Consider the following 15,932-nt stretch of genomic DNA (forward strand, 5'->3'; position numbering starts at 1 on the left):
TACTTCTATCTTTTATAAAATTTACTTTCCTAGCATGCTTATAATCAAGAATGACATTAAATAATTAATCATACATATCCGGATAATCAATTGGTATCTAGATATTTAATTTTTTTTACATATTTGATAGGTATCCAGATATTTAATCTTTTTACATATTTGATAGGTATCTAGATGTTTAATTCATTTACATATAATATCCTACACCTTCATAATATTAATCTTTTTATTTTATTATTATATATTATCATTATTATCTTACACCCCTCCCTCCTCTTATATATATAATCTTATACACCTTCCTTGTTCATCAGGAAACGAACGATTGAACTCCACAAAACCCTAAAAAGCTTCCGCAAACTCCAATTTTCAGATCAATCTCTTCAAATTACCAGGTATCTTCGATATTATTCAACTTTCTTAATTACTACATCTCTTTTGCACCTCTTTCTTTACTCGATTTTGTATGTGGATCGATGTTACTGATTTACTCTAACGAATGTTACCATTTAGTTTCTTTTTCGAGTTTATATATAATTAACATAAGGCTATTATAGCTCAGGATCTGAATCTGGATCGATTATAATAGAAAGTTGTAGTCTTTGTGTATGGTGAGTGTTAGATCTTATGCTTCTGAAACTAATTTATTAACAGGCTTAGAAAGTAAGAGGTTTAAGTTCTAATTCAATTTTAACACTTTACTTAGTAAAGTACTCAACTTTGTGAAGAAAGAAACCCTAAATAAGAATTAGGGCTAATCTTCCTATTGGTTTCTTACTAGTGGAATTCGCCTGCCTGTTGCGACTGGATATTCCACCGACCATAAAAACGAATACCGGTATTGGTTTCGATAATAACGATACCGGTACGATGTTGTTCGGGTGGTAAGTACTGCGTAAAAAAATCAACAAAAGCAAGTTATTAGAGAAAAAATAAATTAAATGAGTTAAAAGCATTTATTATTTATAGTATTGGGGCGTTAAGTAAAATTTAAACATATTAAAGAAAGATTATTATTTGTAGTATAAAGGGCATAGTTGTCAATAGCGATCGTCGTGATCGCTCTAGCGCGCTATGTAGCGTATAGGTCTAGTATCTCTATTAGGGTTGTCGGCTTGTCGCGATGGATAGTGAGAACAACGACCCTTTATTTTTTCTTTTTGTTTTTCTTAATATAAATAGCAATTAAATATAGCTATAAAATAGCTGGATTAGGTTTTTGTTAAATATACATGTAAAATTGCATATATACTAGGGTATTTTGATGTAATATACATATGAATTTTTATTTTTTTTAGTGTATTGCTATTTATAAAATAGCACTCGCTATTTATCGTTATTCGTTATGTAGCATATAGGTACCTTATTGTTATCGCTATTTGGTGTGATTTGCCATTAACGACTATGATAATGGGTTTTTTTAACAAGGTTAAAATAGTTTATTAATTATAGTATATGGTGAAATCGAAACTTAGAAAAAAAAATCCAAACACCGTGAACAGTAAATAACGTGTGGTAAATGTTATATATATAAATAATTGTATTTTATTGCTGTTCTTTATGTATTTTCAGAAGATGTTGATTGTTGTTCAATGGAAAAACATTTGATGGTAGATGTTCTAGTTTTTGTTCTTTTGATTTTTGCTTTTCATTGCTTATTAATGACTTGTTTTTTTTTTGTAAAATGTGCAGTCATGGCTTCCGAAGGTAATCAGTTTGATGCTGGCCAGTTTGATTCGAAAATGAACGAGCTGTAAGTTTTAGTCAAATTTATATCTCTGCTGGTTGGATGTGAAAAATTAGCAATCTTTCTCTTACAGAACATGATAATGAATGTAGGGATTCAAAACTAACGACAATAGTTAGTCTTACACGGAGACTATAGAGTTACGGTTCTAATAAAACCGCATTTATATCTTTCTTCTAAATTAAATTTAGTAGCACTTAGTACCAAAACACACATCAATTGATAAAAATACCCTCTTTTTAACATGTATAAACAAATATTAGTTTAGTGTTTTTTGTAAGGCGTTGGAGTGTGTTTTCAAGATAAAGATGCTTGTGTTGCAGATGCTGATTTAGGGGTGCAAACGAGCCGAGCCGAGCCCGAGCTCGACTAGGCTCGAGCTCGAGCTCGTTTAACATATGAAAGCTCGAGCTCGAGCTCGGCTCGATTCGAGCTTTATTTCTGAAGCTCGAGCTCGGCTCGAAAGTAATTTTTCAAGCTCGAGCTCGGCTCGTTTAGTATTTTTTAATTAATTTATATTAATTATAATTATTATTATACATATAATTTAGTTATTTTTTATATTTATATAAATGGTAATTATTATTATATAAATATACGTTTAATATATTAATAAAAAATATATAAATAGAAAGCTCGATTAGGCTCGCGAGCCGGCTCGAGCTCGATAAGCGAAGATCGGGCTCGGGCTCGTTTACTAAACAAGCTTGTTTTTAGGCTCGGGCTCGAGCTCGTTTAAGCTCGGCTCTTTCGAGCTTTTTTTCGAGCCGAGCTCGAAAAGCTCGCGAGTAGCTTGGCTCGTTTGCACCCCTACTGATGATAACTTTTAATTGAATACGCAGGCTTTCATCCGATGGACAGGATTTTTTTACATCATACGACGAGGTTTATGATAGTTTCGACGCCATGGGTTTGCAAGAAAACCTATTGAGGGGCATTTATGCATACGGTAAGTGAGATTTCGACTTTTGAAACCTTACTCGCGTTTAGTTTTGACACGAGTTATGTTGCTTTAGGTTTCGAGAAACCGTCCGCAATTCAACAAAGGGGAATTGTCCCCTTCACCAAGGGTCTAGACGTAATTCAACAAGCTCAATCCGGAACCGGAAAAACCGCAACTTTTTGCTCCGGTATTCTTCAACAACTCGACTACAAAACCGTCGAATGCCAGGCCTTAGTTCTAGCCCCGACTCGTGAACTTGCACAACAAATTGAAAAAGTTATGCGAGCCCTTGGTGACTACCTCGGCGTTAAGGTACACGCTTGTGTTGGTGGGACCAGTGTTCGTGAGGACCAACGTATACTCTCAGCTGGGGTCCACGTTGTTGTCGGTACACCTGGACGTGTGTTCGACATGCTTAGGAGACAGTCGTTACGTTCCGACTACATTAAAATGTTCGTGTTGGATGAGGCTGATGAAATGCTTTCAAGAGGTTTCAAGGATCAGGTGTGTTATCAAAACTTTTATGTATATATGTCGGTCTGTTAATAAACCGAATGAACACGAACAAAGGCATGTATGTGTTCGTTCATTTAACTTTAACCGAACACGAACATATATATATATATATATATATATATATATGTGTGTGTGTGTGTGTGTGTGTATCATTACCTAATAAATGAACATTTCTTTTCCAGATTTACGATATCTTCCAGCTATTGCCATCAAAGGTTCAGGTCGGAGTATTTTCCGCAACAATGCCACCCGAGGCACTCGAGATCACAAGAAAATTCATGAACAAACCCGTAAGAATTCTCGTAAAGCGTGATGAACTCACGTTAGAAGGTATCAAACAATTCTACGTTAATGTCGAAAAAGAGGAGTGGAAACTCGAAACCCTCTGCGACCTTTACGAAACCCTAGCAATCACCCAAAGCGTGATCTTCGTCAACACCCGCCGGAAAGTTGACTGGTTGACCGACAAAATGAGAAGCCGTGACCACACCGTGTCAGCTACACACGGTGACATGGACCAGAACACACGTGACATCATCATGCGTGAGTTTCGGTCTGGGTCATCGCGTGTGTTGATCACAACCGATCTTTTGGCGCGTGGAATTGACGTACAGCAAGTTTCGCTTGTTATCAATTATGATTTACCGACTCAGCCGGAAAACTACCTTCACAGAATTGGGCGTAGTGGTCGGTTTGGTAGAAAAGGTGTAGCGATTAATTTTGTGACGTTGGATGATGAGCGAATGCTTGCGGATATTCAGAAGTTTTATAATGTGGTCGTTGAGGAACTGCCGTCAAATGTCGCTGATCTTATATAAACTCGATTCGCCAAGAGAGGTTGGGGTCTGTAACCTTTCTTCCTTTTTGATGTTTCTTGCTGTTCAAGTTAATTTTTAGAGAGTTATGTTTTATCAGTTTATGAGATACAAGTTTAATTGTTAGGTTTATATCTAGTGGACAAGGTGTATTGATTTACATGAGGATTTCATATCGTATGTTTTGGGCTTATTGTTATCTACTATTTTGGTTTTTGATTAAAGCGTCGTCTTTCGATCCGAGGGTCTCACCGGAAGCAACCTCGCTGTTCCTACGGGGTAAAGGTAAGGCTGTCTACATCTTACCCTCCTCAGACCCTACACCTATGGCAGGGTCTGAGGAGGGTGAGATGTAGACAGCCTTACCTCTACCCCGTAGGAATAGAGAGACTGCTTCCAATGAGACCCCCCGGGTCGTGAAGCTATAACTAAAATTGTATAAATAAAATTGATTTGATGTTGTCATCAACCTATGTACACATGGAATATGAAGTTTGTTGTTCTTATAGCAAATAACTTTGTATAATAACTCATGTTTGGGCCGAGCCAGTGGCGAAGCTTGAAAATTTCCACCGGGGGGTCGGAAGTTATCGAACCTAAAAATTCTATATAAGTAAATGTTTTTTTATAAAACAGATGGGTCGAAAACGTATATACCTAAACATCTTTACACGAAACGTACATACATAACACTACTGAGAGAAAAGTTCGGGGGGCCGGGCGCCCCTCCCGGCCCCTTAAGAGCTACGCCCTTGGGCCGAGCTAAGCTGGCTCATACAAAATATTATTTCGACATTGAAGGTTTGAAATGAGCTCACTCGTCGGCTCGCTTGATTCCATCCAGTCACTTCATAAATGAAAAAAACAAAATAAGAAAAAAAATAAAAAAAGTAGAAAATCCCACTTCCTAAGCCAGTGTTCAATTCACCTCATTTTCCTCCTCCAGTTCACCTATCTGGTATCTCCATCTTTATTTTTCGCAGGCCGATAATCGACGCATCCCCCACTCAATCCGCCCTAGATCTGCAAGATCCCACCTGCAATTTAAAGCCGGTTTTTTGAGCAAGAGACGAGCTTGAGTTGTAAACAAGTTAAGCTTGAGCTTTAGTTTTCAGTGGTAAAAGATTTTAAACCGAGCTGAGTTGGCCCATGCATATTTGAGTGCGAGCCCAGGCTGACCTAACTCGACTCGTAAAAAACTTATTGCTGGCATGTCTTTTGTCACTTATTTATTGTTGATTTTGTTCACATACCAATATTTTTCGAAGATAATTATGAATTCTTTTAATTTTATATTCTACTGACAAAAGATCAAATACAAATACCTAACGTATAAAATGTACGAATTAAAGATTTTTCGGAAAAATGTAGTGGCATTTTCGTAATTATTTTGACCGCTTTAAATATAAATTTATACTTTATACCATCTTACATGAAATCATTATTCACGTTAAGAGCACATTTGAAATGTCACCACATCAAATTTAACCGGTGATCAAAAAGTCAATTTAAAAGAATCACAACTAAGGGGGTGTTTGGGGTTGAGTTTTGAAAATAGATTATGCGTTTTGAATAATCAGAATCAGATAATTAGCTGTAACAAAACGTGCTGCAGAAAGATAGTGTTTGGATTTGATTATGTTGTTTGATATCACAATAATCAGATAATCAACATTGTTTGGATTTGATTATGTTGTTTGATATCACAATAATCAAATAATCAACTATTTGAGTGTTTGGCAAGTATGTATATTTTAAAAAAATAAATAAGTGAAAACGTAAAAAATCAGTTTTTGGATTATCACGTTTTCCTGCAGCAAGGGGTGACCTACTTATGGATTATCACGTTTTGAACTCTACAAAACGTAAAAAATCACTTTTTATTAATTTTTTACCAAACACTCAAAATAGATTTTTTGCGATTTCAAAACACAATAATCAAATAATCAGGTTGAAAACGCAATCCCAAACACCCCCTAAATCGTATCCCAAAAAAATAACTAATTACATGATTTACTCTTTAAAATAAAATTTAGCTAATAATACTAAAATTACTCAAATTTCTCCAATCTCCTGGTATAGGTGTGACTATGATCAATAGTAGGGCTGTAAACAAACCGAACGAACACGAACAACGTTAGTTAAGGAAATAAATGCGTTCACGAACGGTTCATGAACACTTACCGAACAAGACTTTGTGTTCGTGTTCGTTCTTTAAGGAAATGAACGTGTTCACGAACATAAATAAAATCGGCAAAGCGATGGATGCTAAAGGTGGCGGAGGGAGCAACGTTGGAACTTGAAGTCATAGTCGTGGAATGGAACTTGAAGGAAAGGGGAACGGTGCTTAAACACAGTTGGAGTATGGCTTCCTATTTTAATTGTTAGGATAATAAAACAAATAAAAATTAAAAAGTTTAAAATGTTTAGATATAATAAAAGTACAAAAATCTTTCATGAACATAAACAAGCAAACATGAAGGAATGTTCACGAACACGTTTCTGAATGTTCACGAACACAATCGAACGAACGAGAGCTGTTCATGTTCGTTCATTTAACTAATCGAACACAAGTTCTTGTTTATGTTTGTTCATTTGTTAAACAAATGAAAATAAACGAACTTCCCGCCGAACAGTTCACGAACTGTTCGTTGAACGTTTAGAATGAACATATTAAAGTTGGTCATCGAAAGGCAACAGGGAGAAGAAGTGTTGTGTGATATGTCTGTTCGCTCCAACTCATAATAGCATCTTTCAAATCAAACACGGTGTTGTTTACCTTGATTGTCTCCGAAACTCTGGCAATACTTTAGTTTATTTGATGTGTTGTGAACCCTAATTCTTGAACAATACTTGGAGCGGCCATCGATCTCCATAGATGCATACGTGAGAGGGTGGGGGAGGGACATTATAGACATGATGAGGAGAATGAGAGATAGTTTGTGGCAATAGCGGGCCCATGATTTATCTTCTGGGGGGAGGGGGGTCGGGGGACTTAACCAAATTTTTAAGGGAAACGATCGAGATTTTTGCCTAGAGTAAGTCAGCCACTGATTTGTGGTCCATGGTTACGTACCATCCATGGGAGAGTTCGTATGTTTCAATGGGAAGGGGAGAAAAGATAAAAGGGGAGATTTGTGATAAACAAAAAGAAAATGGATAGTTCGTGAGAGCATCGTGAGAGCAATAGTCACATCGCACTAACTTAACAAAGAGGGAACCAAATTCCCATTGGTGATTCTCTTATAACCGGATGTGAACACATTCATCTTAAGAATGTTTCGTCAACATCAACATCATATCATAATTGTATACGTCATTCCCCACTTCGATTACTGTTATCATATGATATTATGTTTACATTGTTTTGAATATTCATATCATTATCTGGTTTTCTTGATCTCGAGGTTACTTCGTGGTGGTTTATGTAATTATGTTACAAGGTACATAGCGGGAAATTTGATGTTAACATGTATTAGGCTGCCCGGTGTGGGCACTGTCCCAGCTTCGTCCCCTACTGGCGCTGCTCCTCCACCCATTTCGCCCCCCTCCAACGGCGTCCTGATCGGCTTCCTGCGGACGATGGAGCCGGTCCTCCCCCTCTCTCACACACCTATACATACAACTTATATATATACATATTAGGTTCATCCCCCCATTTTCTCACCTCCATCCTCTTTGTTCCATCCTCACACCCGATCTACATGCCACCTACGTAGCAGATCATTCTCCAAGAAAGGACTATCACCACCATACCACATAGTCTTACAGTTCGTTATTTGTGGTTATTTATTACGAATCAGACGTTATAAGTTAAAGTATAACAAAAGTAAGATAGATACCCACTTGCCATTTTCTTCTACTTTGCTTTTAGTTGTTGGTGCGCCTCTTTTTGTTGACTTTTTATTTATTATTATTTTATTAATTAAATATTAATAATTCATCATGTGGTCCCCACTGCATCGGATCCCACTAAAATCTTGATTTTCATAATTTAAATTTAGGTTAATTACAAAATTGGTTTTAGTATATAGACATGGTGGTGTTGTAAAATTTCTCTCTTTAACGTAAGAGTTGAAAATACATGTATAAAAGTAGATTAATTTGCTGTTAATTTTTTCTTTTACGAATTTGGTTGCTATGATCATAAGTTTGCTTCTTTGTTTCTTAAATTAAATATATATACATCTTCTTCACTCATCTACTAGACGTTGCCCCTAATCGTTCTTTTGCCATGTGGACACACACATAATCAGTGTCGCTTTATCAATGCCATAAGTATGTCTCTCCCTCACGCATTCCCTATTCTCTTGACCTCCACCATCCACCTCTCACTCTTATTAAGAGTCTTTGCGTTTCCAACAACACATATGTGACCCTAATTCCAAACGAGTCACCTTTTCTCCTTAGAAGTGATTCCTCTTTTCTGTTTCACTGCTACAATGTAGGGGTTGACACCAAGAATGAAATTGTAGTACTTGTTGCAATGTTAGGTGGATTTTACCACGCTATAAAATTCGAGAGGGAAAGACATACTCATGTTATCGATAAATCGAGATTGATTATGGATGTGACATTGGAGTTTCAATCTGAAGAAGAAAGAACATTGTAACAACTTCTTTGGCTTCTTTCTTTGTGTTTATTTATTTATTGTTTTTCTTGAGATGTTGATATTTTCTTTCCAAAAGAGAAACTTGTAGAATTTTTTTTTTGTTAAGGAATTTATGTGATTTGGATCCTTAGAAAATGCCAAGACTAGGCGTAGTGATAAACAAATGTTAGGTGCATTTTACCACACTATAAAATTCGAAAGAGAGAGACATAGTCATGTTATCGATAAAGCGAGATTGATTATGGATGTACCATTTGGAGTTTCAATCTGAAGAAGAAAGAAATTCTAACAACTTCTTTGGCTTCTTTCTTTGTGTTCATTTATTTATGGGTTATTGGATTTTATCACCCCTAACTATTGATTATTGGCCGCTGTCACCCCCAACTGTCACTTTGACGCCCATCACCCCCAACTTAACACTTAGTGTGTTCTGTCACCACGTCGTTAACTGATTACTAACTTTTGATCCTGTTACTATACATTTGGGGTGTCCTAAGATCCCTAAAACCTTCGTAAGATCCCTATGACACCCCCAAAAGTATAGTAACAGGATCAAAAATTAGTGATCAATTAACGATGTGGTGATAGAACACACTAAGTGTTAAGTTGGGGGTGACAGACGTCAAAGTGATAGTTGGGAGTGACAGCGATCTAGTCAATAGTTGGGGGGTGTTAAAATCCAATAACCCTTATTTATTGTTATTCTTGAGATGTTGATATTTTCTTTCCAAAAGTGAAACTTTGACCAAAAGTTTCAGGGAGGGGGGGGGGGGGTCATGAGACCCAATTTATATATTGTATAAATATTTAGGCAAAATAATAGAGGCAGTGGGATCCTATATAATTTTAAAAATTTCGGAAAAAAAAATTAAAAATTTTATACTTCTAACATAAACATTGGGGGAGGAGGTGGGGGGGGGGGGGGGGGGAGGGGGGGGGGGGTTTGCAACCCCCAATTCCCACCAAGCTACTCCCCTGAAGTAGATGTTACTAGGAATTTATAATGGGCGTGCCAAATGAATCCTCACTTTACTAATCAAATCCCCATTGATTTAATTGATTTTTAGGGTCATACACTATATACAAGGTATCCCTTAGGGCTACATGCCCGTGTGCAAAGAATCACCAAGAGTTATACGTTCGTATAAAAGGAATCACCAAAGGCTATACACACCCGTATACAACTGAAATGATCGATGTAATAAGAAAGACATGATAATATTGGATTTTTTTAAAGTGTAATAGCTTTATTAAAAAGTTGATAAGATGTTTGAGAAATAATTTTTCCCCATTTTTATGTATAATCTTAAAAATAAAAAGTAAAACTACATTATTGTCATCTATTTGAATTAATGCATGGAAAAAGTTGATATTGTTATAAAGCAATTTTCCCTTTTTAAAAAGGGTTATAGGTTATTGGATCATCATGCAAGCATTTCTCAAAGGAATTAGTTTAGTTGAAAGGTTTAATTTTTTAGTTGAAAGAGGGTTCAAAAAGGTTTTACTGTTGTTATTTTAGTCAACTGGTTTAAATTCATCCATTTTTTCTGTTAACGAGAAGGGTAATTCGGTCATTTTATATGAACGAATTGCCCATCTAGTTAACAGAGTTACATATAAAATGACCAAATTGCCCTTCTCATTAATAAAAAAATAGATAACGTTAACCCAGTGGACTAAAATGGCAACAGTAAAACCTTTTTGAACACACATACAAAAAATAAATCTTTTAACTAAACTAACGAAATAACTCAAATAAGAATAATTAAAATAATGGCATTTAACTCTTTAACAAAAGAGGAGAGTATCCAACTTAAAATATTCATTTAAATAATCTCTAGAACCTATTCCCAATCTCCACCGACGCAAGCAAAACAGTGACTTTAAATTCTCATCACAGTTGGATACAACCCATAAATACATACACAATATCTGTATGCATGTTTCCTTACTTTTAGAGAGAGAAAAAACAACCTTTTAAGAGAGATAAAAACCCAAGAAATCAAGAATCTTGTTCCACAACCAAACCAAACCAAATGGAAGATTTCAGATCCAAATCATACAATGCAAACAGTATGCAAATACAACCTTACAACAACAACAACAACCCCCCAAATCTTCAAGATTTCAGATGTTACAGCACATCTCATGCATCATCATCATCATCACAAACCCATATGGATCAGAATGAGCCCAAATTCAAGAAACACAACAGCAAGTCAACAAATGGGTCAATGTCAAAAAACTGGAGTTTTAGTGACCCTGAAATGCAGAGGAAGAAAAGGGTTGCTAGCTATAAAGCATATACAGTTGAAGGAAAAGTCAAAGGGTCAATTAAGAAGAGCTTTAGATGGATTAAAGATAAGTATACACAAATGGTATATGGGTTAAGATCATGACCCAGAGAGGTGTCTTTTGATGGATCTTGGGTTTTGATTGATTGATTGAATTTATATGTATGGTTTCATGTTGTTTTTGAGTATGGAATTGTGGAATAATGAGAAAGGTTTGATCTTTATTGGTTCTTGGTTGTTGATGATCATGTTGTTTTGTCTTTTGTTAGGATTAAGTTTTAAGGTTGGATGGGAAACCTTATTATTTTTCTTGATTCTGTCACATATTGTTTCCAAATTTCCATAAAACTGAAATCAAGAAAAACATTATTCTATTTTTTTTGAAGATCAAGGTTTCTCGTATTCTTGTCGTCTGTTAGACTTGAACCCAAGACATCTCTCCCTCAACATGTTTAAAAGCTTTGAAAATGACATTAGGAGGTGTGTTTTGGACTTTAAGATGTATATTTTTCTGTAACTAGTTTCAAGACAAAATAAAATTCGGTTAGGATTTTTAAAAATTATCTTTTTATCCCTCTTATTTTGTTTTTTTTTTTTGTTTAAATAAACTTCAAACCCCTCTCTCCCCGGTCCTTTACGTGTGACACCAAGTGTTTGGTGTTCTCTAACTCACATCGATCGCCTGTCCTAATGGCGATATCGCTTCTCTAACCGGCCCCTCAATGCCCACCGCTGGATTGATTCTATCATCAAGCCCTTCTACCCGTCATCAAAATCCATTATACAATGTCAATATTAAGGGTAAAATGGTCATTTTACATAAAGTTAACGGACATTTGAAACAACTGATAATGATAGTGATCAAACGCATTTTGACAAATAGTAAAGGCTATTATTTTAGTTTCCAAAAAGAATTGACCACACGTGTAGTTTTGAGGCCACATCAACCATTCGTTAGACCACCTGTAGTGGCCCAAAATGTGGGCGTTTTTCACAAAACCACGCCCCCATGCCATATAAACCACCCCCTTGGGCGTTGTTGAGCAAAAAAAAAAGCCCCAAACGTTCTTTATTCCACGCCTTCTTCCTTGTATTTGGCCAATAACATTTTTTCTTTATTTTTATTTTTTTATTAAATTCTATTAGATTATAATGACCCACAAGATTTCAAGCCCCACTACACCCCTTTTAACATAATGCCCTACAATGCCTAAATGCTCACTGTACCGCCACATGAAGCAAAACGCCTAATCCCCCTCCCGCTACACATGGTCTTACAATTGAACTTTTCTTATAATGCTTCTTTCCTATAAATCTTTATTGTTAAGTTAGTATAGTCAGAACTTTACTATTAGTTATTTAATAATCATTTCCAAAACAAACATCCATAATATTATATTAATAGCTTTAATTTCATATATATATAATGGTTAAGCTTGAACATGGAACAACATCTAAATATCCCTTCATAAATATAGTACCTATATTAGAAAGAAAGTTGTACATCATATTGAATTATTAAGGGTCATAGTAAACAGAGCCACATTTGCATTTCCAGCCTTCTGGCTCATAGTTTGCATATTGTGGACCCAAATGGACAGTAGGAACTTGAATTGGGCTACATGGGGTGCACCCTTTACACCTGTGCTCACATCTTGGTGGTCTTGACCCAAGTCTACTTAGCACCTCCTCTTCCTTTGCTCTGCTACCACCAATTCCCTTTTTTTTTATATATATAAAAAAAAACTTTTAGTAAATTAAATATTGTTTTTTTTTTTTTTTTTTTTTGCTAAAGTTATAACTAGACTATTAAGTAATTATATATCATTTTGGTAGTCATATTCCAACATAATAATTATAAACAAAATTCAAAGAAAAGACAAAACAAATGTTACTCAACCCGTTTCAAGTACCTCTTTCATGGCAAAAGGAGTCCGAGGAGAATGCAAAATCTGGCCTGTGTAGACGTTACAAAGTTAAAATATTCATTTAAAAATTTTCGATACAAATAATATAACAAAAAATAAGATCATAAGAATGACACTAACCTTGGTGAACTAGACCATGTGAGGATTCAAAATGCATATTTCTTGCACACACCCATATCATCATCATATGCCAAACAATGATCAACAACCAAGTTCTGCTATCCATTTCAAATATGGGTCGGGTCGGGTAGGGTCGGGGTGGGGGTGGGTGGTGCACAAGGTGTATCATGTATGCATATATATAGGTAGATATGTACACATATATGTGTGCTCTTTGGTAGAGATAATATGAGGACAGAGACAAACGGGTTGTCAAACTGATGTAAATATCGCTTTGTTTTCTATATGATATGACAAGTCACATATGATGGTATACATTTATAGCTATAGAGCATATAAATCTTGAGAGATGATGTTGTACACAGTGCATGAAAAGTAGTACATAGTCAGCATTCTATTTGCATGAAATGGTGCAGCAAAATCTCAGTTTGAGAAAAGAGAATCTGGAAGTTGAGTTGATGTTTGTACGGTAACTTGAAGGCCTACAAAACCTTAGATGATGCAAACACTTGCATCATACATAGTGAAAATTAGTGTTTTTTTTGGGTGTGGTATAGCTAAGAGTGAGTGACTCTTTGTTTAGCTCTTTAACGAGTCTTTTTTAACGGTTCAGACCTCTTACTGGTTCAAGACTTAATGGTTCAGACTATTTGTTTCGCGAACAGATGTCTGAATGGTTCAAACATTTGACTCTGAATGGTTAAGCATTGTACTGAGTCTGAATGGTTAAAACCTCTAATCTGAATTAGTCAGACATTTGCCTCTTAACACTTAAGCATTATACTGACTCTTAATAGTTCAAACCTCTTACTGGTTCAATAGTTAACCATTCAGAAGTTGTCAAACAGCCCATTTAACCATTCAGAAGTTGTCAAACAGCCCATAAGAGTTAATTGACAACATGGTCACATATCTACTTTAACTTGTGTATCCCGCTTCATAACATGAGCCACCGGATTAAATTCCCATAGCATGTGTATCTATTTTGCGTGTCATCTTTTCATCGCGTATAATCAATAAAATCTATGTTTTGATGATTTAATTCGTTTGTGAATTTGTAAAGTGTATCCTTGTAACTTTCACGCATATGGCTATTATTATTTAATGCATGGAGTTTAGACAACTCTGAAAACCAATTTCTTAACTCATTTAAACGCTTAGGCTGGAGGGTGTGAGATGGAGCCCCTAGGGGCTTTATCAAGATACGTAAGCACCACGTAGGATCCACGTCAGCCATAACGCCCCATTTAATTTGTACGGTGTGGAATGGAGCCCCCTATTAATCAAAATTAAAAAAAAAAAATTGATTGGTGCAAAACAAATGGGCCCCACCTGAACACCCCCTTCCTCCCGTTAACATGATGGCGGACACCTCTATAGCGCCCCTCCTTGAAGTGCTCGGTGTGGGGTATAGCGCCGGCGGCGCCATAGTTGGTGAGCTGGCGGTGGTGGCGCCCCCCACACCGTCTGGCCTTACAAATAAATAGATGAATAAGAATTAATGAAATGATCCAAACATACTATTATATTAGAGTTCCGACTCTCTGTGTCTCACAAGATTAATCATGTGAGTGGTGTTGTGCAACGCTATCAACTTATCAAAAGATCTTCTACTGATGTCACTTTATATCCACATGTTTTTATGACACATGGAGAGGCATATGTCCAATTGGTTGTTTGTTTAAAAATGGTTGAACCTTATTGCCCTGGTTTAGGAGGTTTGGCCTTCTTTCGATGGTGTACTCATTGGCGGACCTACATGGTCCCGAAAAGATCGCCTGTGACCCATGATTATTTTTTCTTTTAGTATATATGTGATTTATTTCAAGCACTCCTAAGAAACTTTGGCACTGACCCTCATGAATTTTTTGACATCGACACAAGAAAAATAAACTATACTATGGTATGTAGACCAACAAATTTCCACTTCTCCCACACTATACCCCTTACAAGTGCAACTCGTTTATCACAAGGGAGAAATGTCCTAAAATTAGACCCACCACCACTCGTATGCATGAGTAGTTGATCTAGACATTACGACCGACCACAAACAATATTTGATATGGTTATCCAAAAAACGTCGGGTATAACTTCATTCACTTCTTTTAAATAAAGCTATAGTCGTTTTTAATACAACTATAAACTTGAATTTTTTTTTTTTATCACGAACAATAATTGGTATGTTTTGTAGTTTTCTTTTAAATAAAGCTATAGTCGTTTTTAATACAACTACAAACTCAAAAATGTTTATTATCTATATGTTTTGTTACCCTTATAAATTTAATCTTTTAAACGTTTATAAATATAAAAAAAATGCAAAAAATCTAATATACTTTCATAGTCATTAAAAAAATTACATATACAAGTCACATAGATATTTGATTATTTTAAGCAAACACATAAAAAAATTACATATACAAGTCACATATTTGTTACATAACTATTTGATTATTTTAAGCAAACACATGCAAATATAATAAAAAGATGTGTGTTGTAAAAGCCACAGGATGATATTGGCCTCAAATAAGACTTCACCCTGAAGTGAGACAAGTCCATAAACATAAATTCAAGAGCCTGAGAAATCAGACTTTACACTGTGAAGATAGACTTGGATCTTACACATATCAAGGGATATAATAGATATAGTAAAGTGTGTGTTCAATTTTTATTATCTTTTTGGTATAATAAATTGGACATTTAAAATCGCAACAACTTTGTCAAGATTTTTACTAGCAATGACATAAAAATGTAACAATCTTGAAACCAAAAATCCGCGTCTAGATGACAAGATTATGAATTCTACATGATTGTTAGAATCCCGTATGTCACTGCCAATTATGTCAAGATCATGAAACGTATGTGGAGATTGCGAAGAGTATGTTGCGATGACACATAATTTGTTGCGATCATGAAGTTTGTCGAGGTTATCTCTTTCTCTATTTTAGTTTCATTTTTTT

The 15,932-nt window shown here is 35.6% G+C and overlaps 2 protein-coding genes across 2 annotated transcripts; one reads left to right on the top strand and one right to left on the bottom strand.

The window, feature by feature from the left end:
- The first annotated feature begins 256 nt into the window (after positions 1–256).
- On the top strand, positions 257–4,238 carry LOC110877034 (eukaryotic initiation factor 4A-8). Its single transcript, XM_022125193.2, has 5 exons — positions 257–395; positions 1,693–1,753; positions 2,590–2,696; positions 2,764–3,194; positions 3,389–4,238. Exons 2-5 carry the CDS (start codon positions 1,695–1,697, stop codon positions 4,022–4,024), a joined length of 1,233 nt encoding a protein of 410 aa, XP_021980885.1. The 5' UTR covers positions 257–395; positions 1,693–1,694; the 3' UTR covers positions 4,025–4,238.
- An 8,138-nt stretch (positions 4,239–12,376) lies between these two features.
- On the bottom strand, positions 12,377–13,242 carry LOC110874041. The gene is made up of 3 exons (XM_022122988.2): positions 12,976–13,242; positions 12,841–12,884; positions 12,377–12,646 (listed from the first exon to the last, which is right to left on the bottom strand). The coding sequence occupies exons 1-3, from the start codon at positions 13,142–13,144 to the stop codon at positions 12,446–12,448; spliced, it is 414 nt and encodes a 137-aa protein (XP_021978680.1). The 5' UTR covers positions 13,145–13,242; the 3' UTR covers positions 12,377–12,445.
- Positions 13,243–15,932: the final 2,690 nt, after the last annotated feature.

Source organism: Helianthus annuus, chromosome 9, assembly GCF_002127325.2.
Source record: "Helianthus annuus cultivar XRQ/B chromosome 9, HanXRQr2.0-SUNRISE, whole genome shotgun sequence".
Lineage (NCBI taxonomy): Eukaryota > Viridiplantae > Streptophyta > Magnoliopsida > Asterales > Asteraceae > Helianthus > Helianthus annuus.